The following is a 13,092-nucleotide window of genomic DNA, read 5'->3' as shown; positions in this document are numbered from 1 at the left end:
TCACTACGAATAATCGAATCACTAAGAAAAACAAATGAAATCTTTGACAAAAGAACTGAAATATTGTCTTTTTTCGTCATTTTATTTATATGAGGCGGTGGCGTAGCCAGAAATTTTTTCTAGGAAGAGCAGGATCTTTGTACAAGAAAAAAAAATTTGATCGGCTTACATAAAAACCACTTTTTCAAACCCCCCTTTTCTTAAATACGTTATAAACTGCTAAACCATTCATATTGTATATTGCAATACCAAATTATTTCAAATTTATAGCTTAGCTTAGCTTAGCTTAGACTGACTACACATATCAATGGTTGCTATTCCGTGATTGACCGAAGTCAGTGAAAATGCACAAAGAATCAACTAGAAGTTCGGCTGGGATTGGCCATAATCTTCTTCAGTGTGCATAATTCAGTGCCTCTATTTATACAGGGTCAATAACGGCGCCGGCCACGTCCTTGCAGTCAGGTGGGATTGGGGGAAGGAATGTTAGTGTGTAACCTTTGCTTTTTGGAGACCGTGTTTGCCTCTGCATCTCCACAAAGGTTACTGGGAGGGATGTTTGTTAATGGGGAGGATCGTTGGGTCATAGGATTCACTTTGATAAGCGATTAGACCATGATAAACAATGATTTGTGAGATATATACATGCTTATACGTAAATATAATATTTTCATTTGATATGAACAATTTCTATGTAGAGGAAAATTATGCCGACACTTGAGGTGACGAACCATTCAAAGTTTGTTGAACAAATACCTAAATGTAACATTCCTACAGCTGTCAGGACGAAAGCATGTGTTATTATATTTTACTCATTTGAAAAGAAACAAAAAACTAGATTGGTTGGGACATCATAGAACACTCTTATTCTTATGCCGACACTTACAGTGGCGAACCATCCAAAGTTTGTTGAATAAAGTGAACCTTTCGCAAGTCTACACTTGTAGTGTCGAACCATTCAAAGTTTTTTTAATTGCAAAAAATAAAGGTATATAAGAGGTGTTCTGAAAAAAAAAAATGTTAAACATAAATAAATCATGAATCAGAGTTTGTGTCGACACTCACAGTGACGAACCATCCATAGTTTATTGAAAAATCATATTTACATCCCACCATTGTAACGATTGAATGTGCAGTCATACATATTTTATAGATTAGAAATAGTAGCATGAAACGAGCTCACCAATTGATCCGTTATCCTTGACTGAGCAGCCACAATCCACTTTCGGCTTCACTCGTTTGCTCGGCTATAAAAAAGCACTCAGGGAAAAACAAAATAAGCGCGCGACCCAAAAAGAATAAAAAAAAACTGTTCGGGCTTTCTTGACGCACTGCCCAGGAGCAAGCGTCAAGGTCGAAGGATCAAACAGAACTAACCGATCGCGGCACTTTTTCAGTTACTGCAACCGAACTCACCGATCACGCCACTTTTTCACTTACGAGACCGAAGCGCGACATGTTTGATCCTGCCCTCGTCGCTTGCCCCGGGAAAAGCAAGTGTCAAGGTCGAAAGATCAAACAGAACTAACCGATCGCGGCACTTTTTCACTTTCTTCAACCGAACTCACCGATCACGCCACTTTTTCACTTACGAGACCGACGCGCGACATGTTTGATCCTGCCCTCGTCGCTTGCCCCGGGAAAAGCAAGTGTCAAGGTCGAAAGATCAAACAGAACTCCAGAAAGCCGTTAGGAAAATCCCAAAGACAAACTTCTGCGAATTATTTTACTGAATGGTAATGACAAAAAATGTAAACAAACCCCTCCAAAGATCATTCCAAATTAAATTATCGTCGAACAAATCGATATGTATTCACACAGATCACCATTGTTACTGCCATTCACAACGCAAACAAAACAAACCCGCGACCAGATTTGTCGAGATTCTGTATGGAAATCACGTACGAAGGGACGTAAAAATGCGAACCGTCACCATCGCTCACTAGTTTAGTGCGTCTCGCCTAAATACCAAATTATTTCAAATTTATGCATACAAATTGAAAAACAAGAACATCAAAAAACAAATTCCGGATAATCGAGTCTAAAATTCCGGATAATCGAATCCCGGATAATCGAGTCCCCGGATAATCGAATCTCCGCATAATCGAGTCTGACCTTTATCTCCAATCAGGGTTATTATAAAATTATGATAGACTTCACTTGATAATTGTCAAATACATGTATTCAGGTTTTTAATATCATGTGAGTTTTAAGAATGGTCGGTATTTAAGATTTTCACAAGATTGGATGATTAGTAACAGATAACATTTAAAACACAACATATGTTGAATGTACAAGAATTTTTAGTACTTTTTATGGCAATTCCCAATATTATATATGGATTTTTTTATGTGGGAACTTTGAGGTTAGGAAGCTAATATGTCTTTCATTGGCATCCAGCTTTTTACAGAAAAAAAGGAGATTCGGTTGCACTCTTTCTTATAATTTCTTATGGTACAAATCATTTTAGAGACAAATTTTTCTTGGTGTTAGAAAAAATACTCTTTTTTATATTACATTGGAATATGAGTTAAAAAACATTCTGGATTTTCATATATTTGTTCAGTTTTTTTTAGATTGAATGAAAACAATCGTTCCCTGAAACGTCAAACATTTATTATTTACAATTTCTGAAAATTATTGGAGTAATATTATGAACAAATGATAAATCAGTATAATAATCCCCAACTACGTCAAAAGTCGGCGCCTATGCATTTATTATATTCAAATAGTTTAAACTGGGCTAAGCTTGTATCAAAAACTAATTCAGTAGCCTGTAATGCACGCAAAATACTGTTAAAATTGCTATTATAAATTTCAGCCTAGTGCATCATTCCTAATAATTTTGGGATATCGATATTTAAGAGAATATTTTTAAATGTGCATAATAGTTTTTGTACCATGATTCTGCAGATATGCGAGTCAAAGACATGTGTTGACGTACAGCACCAAATTACATAAAATATTGAAATCACATATCAGGGGGGCGATTCCAGATAAATGCTGGCCTCAAGGGGGCGAAAGTTGAAAAAGTTTGGGAAGCACTGTTTTAGATGTATCTTATAGATAAAACTTTATCATGACTTGTTATAACTGTGATATCATTGTACATATTTTTGTTGAACATTTTGTTATATTAACACCTAACCAGCTGTTATTTATAACACATTCTGTTAAAATCCGATTGAAATAAAATATCTGGTCGTTTTAATTTTGATATTTCTTTCTAATCGGACATGCATGCATTCCCTCTCGAGATAGATCCACTTGCAAACGCTAAAGCGGTACATGCTGTCGCGTCGTCGGTTGATATCGCGATCGCCAAGATCTGACCAAACGATCATTCAATCATGTTTAGAGATTAGATACGATCGGGGATATTGCTTCCTATCTGAGCATGGGCGCTGCAACCCAATATTCGATCGGATAACATCATCAATCATCCGATGGATGATGTAAATTTCGCAATCTACGGTTTTACTCATAACGCGTATCTATAGAGGTTATTCGGCGTACGTGTTATTTATAGCAGCAAATTGCTTCCGTGCAGGTTTAGGAGTTGATCGAATGCCTGACTTTTTAAAATTTCTCTATAATGCGTAGTATGCATCTGAAACGTAAAGCGCTCAAGTAAAATTTCTCCTTTTTACCAAAGTAATTTTGACAGCTGATTCAGTATGAGCGAAGTGTCACTTTTACTTGCGAAATAATTGAGCGGCACATTTTTTCGTACGGAAAAGTGATAGCTCCATTTGATTTGCACAGCAGACGTTACCGACGTTATGAAATCAGCTCTACTTCTCAGCAGCGTACAGCTCAAGTAATTTCGATAGCGGAATCATTCCTTGACCGTTTCTTGTCCTATCGTTTTGCACAGTACTTATGATCAGCGTACCGGCCATAAACTGTTAACAAATTAAACAGCGTGTACTCTTTGCCATTCAAAGAACGAGTATTCCAATTTAAAATACTGAAATTGTCTAATGGCAGCCTTGGCCTATGTAGCTCAGGACACGTCATGTGGGGGTGGTTCAAAAGTTTATGGCAATCTCACGTAAAAAGCTGAATTTCGACATTAAAATTCCAAAGTTTGAGAGCGAATTTCGAAAGCTATGAAATTTGGCGCTTAGGACAATTTTACCTTTATCGTGCCTTGACCAGACAAGCAAATGTTCAAAAGACACCGAAACGTTATCTCTCATACTTTTCAAGTTATTATATTCAGTGGAATTTCGTTCCGTGGACCAATGTGCTATGTTACCTGGAACTGTGACCAGCACAGCTCTGAGTCGAGGGACAAAATAATGTTTACGAACAGAACAGTGCGTGATACAGCTGATATCAGTTCATAACAGCCTAGAGTGACGCGTATCGGTGTTCATGATATTGAAATAAAATGCAGCTGATAGCAGTTCTGACGTTGTACGTACCTTGGAAGTATGCACTGTTATCTAACGGATTCTCGCGTTGAGCATCATAACGGCGTATCTGCAATGATCGTTTTCTTTTTTTTCCGGACTGTTTCGTGAAATTCAGTCGGTTTTCGTTAGATTGAACAACACAGCAAAGCAACAAAAGTGATAACTTTCTACTGAGACGAGAATAACAGGTGAAAACAATCGCATGGCAAAAATATTAGCGAAAAAGAAAACTGGTGAAGCGAAATCCACCAATGCAGAAACGTCGTTATGATACTGAACACGAGAGATAGACTTTCACCAAATATGTCGTGCTAATTCAATTTTAGATGTGTAGTAGGCATGTTTGGAAGAAGAAGCTTCAAAATTTCTAGCAAATATGGAAACAATAAATTCTTTCACCAAATTTCTGCAGGACTTGTTTTATAAAGTAAACTCATCACGATGCCATTGAACCTAGTTTCATACTATCCTCAATATTCCCCTTTTATTCCTCTCCCCCACAGGATGACGAGCCACCCGAAATCTGCGTGGTGGAGGGAGTCTTCTCCCTGCAAACCCTCACCCCTACCCAACCGATGCCGGCAGTCGACGAGCTGGACAGCAAATTCGCCGAGCTCGTCGAGGAACTGGATCTCACCGCCCCGAACAAGGCGGCCATGCTGAGTCTACCCCCGCAGAAGAAATGGCAAATCTACTGCTCCCGCAAGAGCCCCCTGGACGCCACCGATCCCAGCGGAGCGCCCCTCCCGGGTGTGAACCTACCGCCCTCCCCGGAGCACTACATCGAACGGCTCAAGGACATGGCCGTGCAGCTGAAGGCGTCCTCCCCGGACGAGTCGCCCTCGCACGAGTACAGTCCGAAAATTGAATCTCACACGGCCCTTTTCGACGCGCTGAAGACGGCCCTGCGCACTTCGGCGCACAGCTTCGTCATTCGGTTCATCGAGCTGCAGGGGCTGCCGGCCCTGCTGGAACTGCTGCAGGCCCTGGACATCCGGGTGGCCAACAGTCCGCTGCACACCAGCCTGATCGGGTGCATCAAGGCGCTGATGAACAATTCGGTAAGTTGTGGGTTCAGGCACAGACAAACAGATGTAACACTAGCAACAATTCCATAGATCTTCAAATCCATCACTATCTTTGCTGGGAAGATGCGTTTTTATGAGGTCTTGAAATGGATAGGTGTAGATGTTACGCCTGTTTGTCTGTGATTCAGTGTCATTGGGAGGTATATGTTACATTGGTTTGCTTCTAATTAAATGCCATCATAATGCGAGAGAAATAACCAATTTTTTGCCATGTAATCATGTTTAAAGGGAAATACCATCAGTGCACCAGCATTTACAACCCCGCTCACACTGAAAAAAAATAAGTTTAAGCAAAGTCAATTTGTAAACTACAGCCAGTAGCCTCGATATATTAAGGCGAAGTAGGCCGTCATTGAAATTTGTACGCGTCGTTGATGATTGTTGCTACAGTCGACTCTCCACATCTCGATGTTCTACATCTCGATATCTTTCCCTATGTCGATGATTGCTTCGGTCCCTTCATTCTGCATACGATTTCGTTCTTCATATCTCGATATCCTCCTTATGTCGATATCTCCATATCTCGATGTGTTCCTGTTGATTTTTCGTTCCAGAATTTCTCTCTATATGTCGATATGAACATTATCAAAGGTTACTAGACCTAATTTAAATGATTCAAAACAATTTGGAAACTCGAAATGAAGTTTGTTTGTTTATTATTTTCCAAGTAACGGAGTGATTTTCAATCTAGTGTTCATTAAATTAATGTTCTTTGTCACGATCTCTCCCTATCTCGATAGTCCCTTCGATATCGAGATGTGGTGAGGCGACTGTAATTCATCTCACGATTTCGAATCAAAGAAAATCTGTTGGTTTTGCACTGACACAGCTGATAAAGTATCAGCATACTTTATGCATGTTGGCGCGTACAATGATACTTTTTCAAGTCAACATCAACTATCAAGACTGAGTTTTATCACTTTGAAATGCAAGCTGAAATGTAATCATTGTTGCCAAAACGAATAACGGGCTACTTAGCCTTAAAGCATACAGTGGGTAATTATTTTGAGCGAGTACTGACAGTAATTAAAAAAAAACAAAAATATTCCAACTGCACTTTCTTGCAATATTGGAAACAAATGATAAACATACACGAAAACTCAATTCTACTCATACCGTATTAACCCTATAGTAAACTAAAAAAAATAGGTTTTTTGTGTGATTTTGAGGTAGTAATGAAGTATCATTGATCAGCGGGACAACATTAAGAGCCAATTAACGAAAGCCGCAGCCCCATGTTATATCAATGTTCCCCGGCCAGGCTGAATTTTTCAGTGTTTGTTCTTCTATATATAGAAGATATTTTGCAGAATTTCTTATTTTTGCATCAAAGTGGGACAAAGTATTCTCTAATGATATCATGTCGAAATATTTTGCAAAACCACAAAAACTCACAACAGTCGACTGATATTCTGTATCTAGATATTTCCCTTAACTCTATGGTAAGTGTATCCTTTTAATATAGCATACATTGTTAGTCGATACCCGATATTCCCTAACACGATGCTATCTGTTTCAGTTTTCTATGTAAGTTTACCCCTCTAACTCGATATTTGGAATGAAAAATTTCAAAAATCCCGCAAATGGTAATCAATTTCATGAATGTGTGTATTATAATTATACTGATAGTAAAATAAATGCTTGCAACTCACTTTAGAGTATAAAGTAGAGGAATGAAAATGTCAATTTTGCAGACTGTTCAAAAATCGTCACATAGATAAATCAATTATGCGTCTCCCATTATTTGCTAGTAAACAAGGTGCAGGATACAATTTGTATTTGTGCGAGACAACGCGAAGCACAATTTCTACTTTAATAAAAAATAATATTAAAATATTTTTAATAATTTAATAAAATAATAAAATTTAATAAAATAGTTTAATAAAAAAGTTTTCTAAGAACAACTTTTGGTCGATTTTCAAAATTTTGATTTTTTGACAAAATAAATACGTTTTGATGAAACGATAAGAATCTTGAAATTATTCTGGACCATAATGATTATATGGATAATTTCTCTAGAAGTAACCATTTTCGAATTAAATCGAGTTTATTGCAAAAATATTGTTTCATTAATAAAGTACGTCATTTTCATTATTTATTCGCGATTCTCCATCAAGGAAAATAAGTAAGTGGTAACAAATATGGTCTTTACTCTTGAAAACGTATTATTAATGATGGAGAATCGCGAATTACTAATGAAAATGGCCTATTTTAATATTTATGTTGGGGTTAGGTTGCACTAAGTACTGAGAGCAATCTCGAAATTTGTCGATGGTAAGCTTCAAGCTACAATGAGGATTTATTCATTTAATCATTTTGCAGATACTCACATTTTTAGTGAACCGACTATAAAGAGCGAAAATTGAGTCTGCAAATGATTCCACGCTAAGTCCAACCTGGCAAAACGATTCATCTATAGATTTAAGATTTAATGGATAAGACATACTACTTACAATGTATAGTTTAATTAGTTAGTTATTAATAACCAACCGTGCTAGATTAGGCTAAGTAGAATAACAAACTATCAGTACTATACTTAAGGATTAATTTTAGATAGGGTATAGAATTTTAGATTTTAAATAAATTTTCTTCGCAATACGTAGACTATACTGCGTATCGAAATGACTTTCACTTTTGCCAATAACGTTTTCTCTCTGCTCCTTCTTACTTAATGACATATCTCCATTTGATGTCGGTCGTCGGTTGATGCATCGCATCCATCGGTGTAGTCGTAACGAGGGACCCCGTCGTCACAATTTAAATAATATTTTTTGCATTAAACTCGATAAAATTCGAAAATGGCTACTTCTTTGAAATTTAAAAATCGGCCAAAAGTTGTTCTTAGAAAAACTTTTTTATTGAAAATTTCTCCATCATAAAACGTTGTCCTTCCGTTGGGGCCTTCCTTAGCCGAGTGGTTAGAGTCCGCGGCTACAAAGCAAAACCATGCTGAAGGTGTCTGGGTTCGAATCCCGGAGTAAGGGTTTCGGAGTAAGATTTTCTCAAATAAGTTGCATGCAAAAATGTGTAGTCCATTTTCAAAAGTTATTCTCGAGTCAAAATGATCGATTTTTCTATGAAAAACACTTAATGTATTATATCAAAAACATGTGCAAAATTTACTGCAAATCGAAGATGGTCGAGTTCAGTGACAGACCGATTTGACATGGAATTCGTCAAAAGTAGTTCTCTGGATTTAAAAATTTGTTCATGAGGGGAAAGTTTGATAAAATGACCCTAATACAGGCCTGCCCAACATTTTTGAATCACAGACCAAATCTGAGAAATATTACTGTGTTGTGTGTCGAATGCAATTACAACATTTTCGTAAAATCGAACAAAAGTCAATCAGTTGAATAAGTTCTTCTGGAGAAACTGTATAAAGGTTATTTCTACAGAGCACCTTGCTTAGCATTCTGTGAAATTCTTTCCAGAATTTAGTGATAATCTTTCCCATGATCCTGTGTGTTTTCTGAATTACATGAAAAATTATAATTTACCTCTGAATTCTTATGAAAATGCAGGTCTGAGTCCTACTGTGCTTAAAGTTCCGAAAGAATCGCTCCCAAGATTAAGGCGAAGTAGGCCGTCATTGAAATTTGTATGCGTCGTTGATGATTGTTGCTAATCATCTTACGATTTCGAATCAAAGAAAATCAGTTGGTTTTGCACTGACACAGCTGAAAAAGTATCAGCATACTTTATGCATGTTAGTGCGTACAGTGATACTTTTTCAAGCCAATATAAACTATCAAGACTGAGTTCTATCACTTAGAAATTGCAAGCAGCAAAGTCACCATTGCTGCTAAAACGAATGACGGGCTACTTAGCCTTATTTTTTAAATCTCGTACTGGAATATGTAATATTGTTGCCTGAGATTTCATAAGAATCCTCTACTGTTATTAGTGATTTTGCCCTCCAATAGACTCACACCTAAAAAATTTTGTCCCACCAAAATATTCTCCCACTATGTTTGTCTTATATTGGATGGTGTCCTAGCTAACAAAACCAACACGTAACGCCACGTTGAAAATTTGCAAGACAATCTATTCGTCAACAAAACGAACAATATAAACCCATCTAAGATTATGCGAGAATCCTGTCGTGAATTTGTGTCAAATTTATCTTAGATTCCATTACAACCTTAGGTAGGGCTAGGGATCTTGGATTGCACAAACAATTTGATCAAGTATTCAGTACAAATCTCATCTAAGATTTTGTTAGGATACTTTGCAAGGCTCTGTGATTGGTAGAAATTTATGCCCAGCATTCAATAAAAATTCAGCATGTTGTTCAGTGAGACTGTGTTTGATGAAAAACATGGAAAGAGAAATAGGGATGATGGATATCCTAAGCACAAAAAATCATAATACAGTCGACTCTCCATAACTTGATATTCCAGAGACCATCGATTTATGGAATTATCGAGCTATGGAATATACCGACACAAAAAATCACTAAATTACACTGAAAATAATCCACACGTTCGTTCCATATTCTTTTCAACGTGGATCTGTCTTGTCAAATGACACGGTGAAATAACGTGTAAAACTTGTAATTCCGTTAAGGTTTGACTTTGGTTCGATAGCAAAGGCTTTTACATATAACTTCAACGTGTTTTACAATTGCGATATCAATCACTAGTAGAACTAGTTTGCCTAACATGACAATGACTTACACTTGCCATCCACGCGTGACATGTTTAATGGCATGTTATTTTTTGGGAAATTCTACAGACAACTTTTCGAAAATTTGTAAATTAACGTGTTTCACATGTGAATTCGGATTGATGTGTTTTCAGTGTAAAGCCTTGATTACACAGTGCGCGCAATGCACGAACGTTCGCTCGAAAAAATACGTTCAGAGTTCGCGCGAACTGTTCGAGCCTCTGTAAGAACGAACTGTTCGTCCATATATTACACGGTTCGAGCAAAGACGTATTTGATTCTACGACTGATGGTCGTAGTAACCAATATGTGCTCAATTCATTTTTCGTCAAAATGTCACTTCAATTAGCTGCTGTGGCTGCATTCAAAGTATTTTATTTACATTCAATTTCGTTTAATTAATCTTTCTTTACTTTCAGAAAATAATTCAAAACATTTTCCAAGCGTTCAGGAATCTACCTAGGAGACCCTGCTAAAAACACATGCAGGATTATTCAAGATTGCCTTCAGGAATGACCTAAATTTCGTTGAAAACTCAAGATCTTTCAGGTTATTTTGCGATCAATGTTGCAGCAATTCCTCGTGAAACCCATCTACTGATTTCATTCGAAGTTTTTCCACCGGTTTCTTTAAGGCTGTTTCCAAAATTTATAGCTGGGATTTAATGTATTTTTCAAATGAATCCACCCAATAAATCCGTCAGAAATTTCCTCAGCAAATCCTCAAGTCATAATAGAAAAAAATGTATCGATGGGTTCAACAATATATGGCAGTTACACCTAGAAGTGACCTCACGGATTCATTTTTATAGACAATCATCATGAAAACTATATAAAATTTCATTCAAGGTTTCTTCCAAGAGATTCCTTCACGGGAATATTCCTACAAAGTTACAGAAGGATCTTATTGCCTTTTTCATTTACGGAAAATTTATACAGTGAAAAAAAGTTACACTTGTAAATCCTTTAGAAATTTCTACATCGTACTCCTATAAAATTAACTCGAGAAAACTATAAAGTTTTAAAGTGTCTCCTCCCATGCTTCGCGCTGCTGGATAAATCGTTTCAGCTGGAATTCCTTCTATATTTTGTTTCGAGTATTCGAAAGCATTTCTCATAATTATCCCAGAGTTTTCTATTGATAAGCTTCTCTAGGATTTGATTCTACGAATACCACTATCAGGCTTTTAATTAAAAATTTTTAGAAATATTTTTCGTCGTAGAATGTGACTTTTCTAACAATTCTTTAAGGATGGATAACTCACTTCCAAAACTCAATTTAAAATGTTATGAGTTAATTTGATTTTCAATGTATTTGGAACAGAGAATCTAACATAACAGATCCAGAATTTTGGATGGATTCTTTCAAAAATTTATTAAAGGACAAAAATTTTCAAAAATTTTAGAATTTTTAAAAGCAGTTTTTTATGTTTGAAATCGACAACGTTTACATGAAAATGTATTTACTGCATTCTATTCTCTTCAACCGAAACAAAGTAAACACAATTTCAATGAACCAATGCCAGTTTTTTGAGCTTTTGAAGTATTGATCATTACTATGACGAATTCTTGAACATCAACGGATTACAAAGTTCTTGAAGACAGCTTTCTCAAAGCACTTCTTCAAGAATTCTAAAGTATTTCTTCTGATTCCAAAAAATACTACATGAATTTCGCAACATGTATTAGATAATATGGACAGATAAATCCACAATTGTTTCTTGGAAGCCTGAAGGAATTGATCATTGAATAACTACTTCCGGCAATTTCTTAACAAACTGTTATATACATTCAGTTAAGACTTTTCCACTTTTCCCAAAGATTTTTTGGCACATATTTGATGAATTTTTCAAAAGATTTCGTCAAATAATTTTTCAATGAATTGTTGTAATTTATAATACCGCCATTTGCCTTCAGTGAACTTGTTACTACTTGTTGGTTGCCGTAGGACATTTTTCATTGGATTTTTCATGAATTTTAACAAATATTTTTCAGAGGTGTTCGTAGATCTGGATAAGTTCTTGGAAAATGTTGAATAATATAATATACAAGATTAATCTAAGAAGCGGGCTATACACTGATAGGCAAAATAATGGTCTGGGGGTGTTTTTCGTGGAGTGGAGTAGGGAGCCTCGTGAAAATCGACGGAATAATGACGGCAGATTCCTACATAAACATCTTGCGGGAAAATCTGGAGATTTCGCTGATCCAGACGGGCCTTGAAGTGAAATTCATATTTCTATAGAACAACGTCCCGAAGCATACTGCCAAGAAGACCAAGTCTTTCTTACGATCTTGTCGGATTAAACCACTGGAATGGCCTCCACAAAGCCCAGACCTCAACCTCATCGGGAATTTGTGGGCGATTCTAGATGCCAGGGTTGACAAAACTGGTGTAACCAACAAAAATAATTATTTTGAAGCCTTGGAGCGCGCCTGGGAAGATCTAGAACCACAAAACCTACAAAACCTGGTGAAAGCATGCCGAAGCGTCTCTAGCAAGTCCTTAAGGCCAAAGGAGGACACATTAACTATTAAATTGCTTTTTATTTTTTCTTAAATCATCTTTTCTGGGGTCAAGTAGGAAGTGGGCACTTTATTTTGTCACTTTTTTTTTTTCAATACAAATTGATTTTCTTTTTCTTTGAGTAAAATTTTTTTTTATCAAAATTTCGTAAGTGCAACTTGAAAAGCATGTCAAAAAAAGATTTAAGTGTGTTAACTTTAATTTGAACCAAATCAACGAGAGAAATTTGAAAACTGGTATGGTGGGCACTTTATTTTGCCTCTCAGTGTACCTCAGCTCGGATATAATTATTTTTGAGAATTACTAAATCAATTATCAAGCAAAATCGGAGGTGAAAGAATACTCGAAAGGACCCATAATGTATTTTTGGAGTTATTCTGGAGTTATAA

The 13,092-nt window shown here is 36.5% G+C and overlaps 1 protein-coding gene across 8 annotated transcripts in view; it reads left to right on the top strand.

Annotated features, from left to right (window-relative positions):
* Window positions 1-13,092, top strand: part of LOC5578948 (disheveled-associated activator of morphogenesis 1) — a 573,726-nt gene that overhangs the window by 533,786 nt on the left and 26,848 nt on the right. For 6 of the 8 annotated variants that reach the window (XM_021852537.1, XM_021852538.1, XM_021852536.1 and 3 more), the window contains one exon: window positions 4,925-5,482. In XM_021852537.1, coding sequence (XP_021708229.1) covers window positions 4,925-5,482 — 558 coding nt within the window. Of the gene's footprint in view, window positions 1-4,299; window positions 4,423-4,754; window positions 4,849-4,924; window positions 5,483-13,092 lie in introns of those variants that run through there. The other 2 variants (XM_021852540.1, XM_021852535.1) reach the window with 2 other exon arrangements.

The sequence above is a fragment of the Aedes aegypti genome, chromosome 3, assembly GCF_002204515.2.
Source record: "Aedes aegypti strain LVP_AGWG chromosome 3, AaegL5.0 Primary Assembly, whole genome shotgun sequence".
Lineage (NCBI taxonomy): Eukaryota > Metazoa > Arthropoda > Insecta > Diptera > Culicidae > Aedes > Aedes aegypti.
The sequence above is the reverse complement of the archived record's forward strand: the minus strand, read 5'-3'. Positions and strand labels throughout refer to the sequence as shown.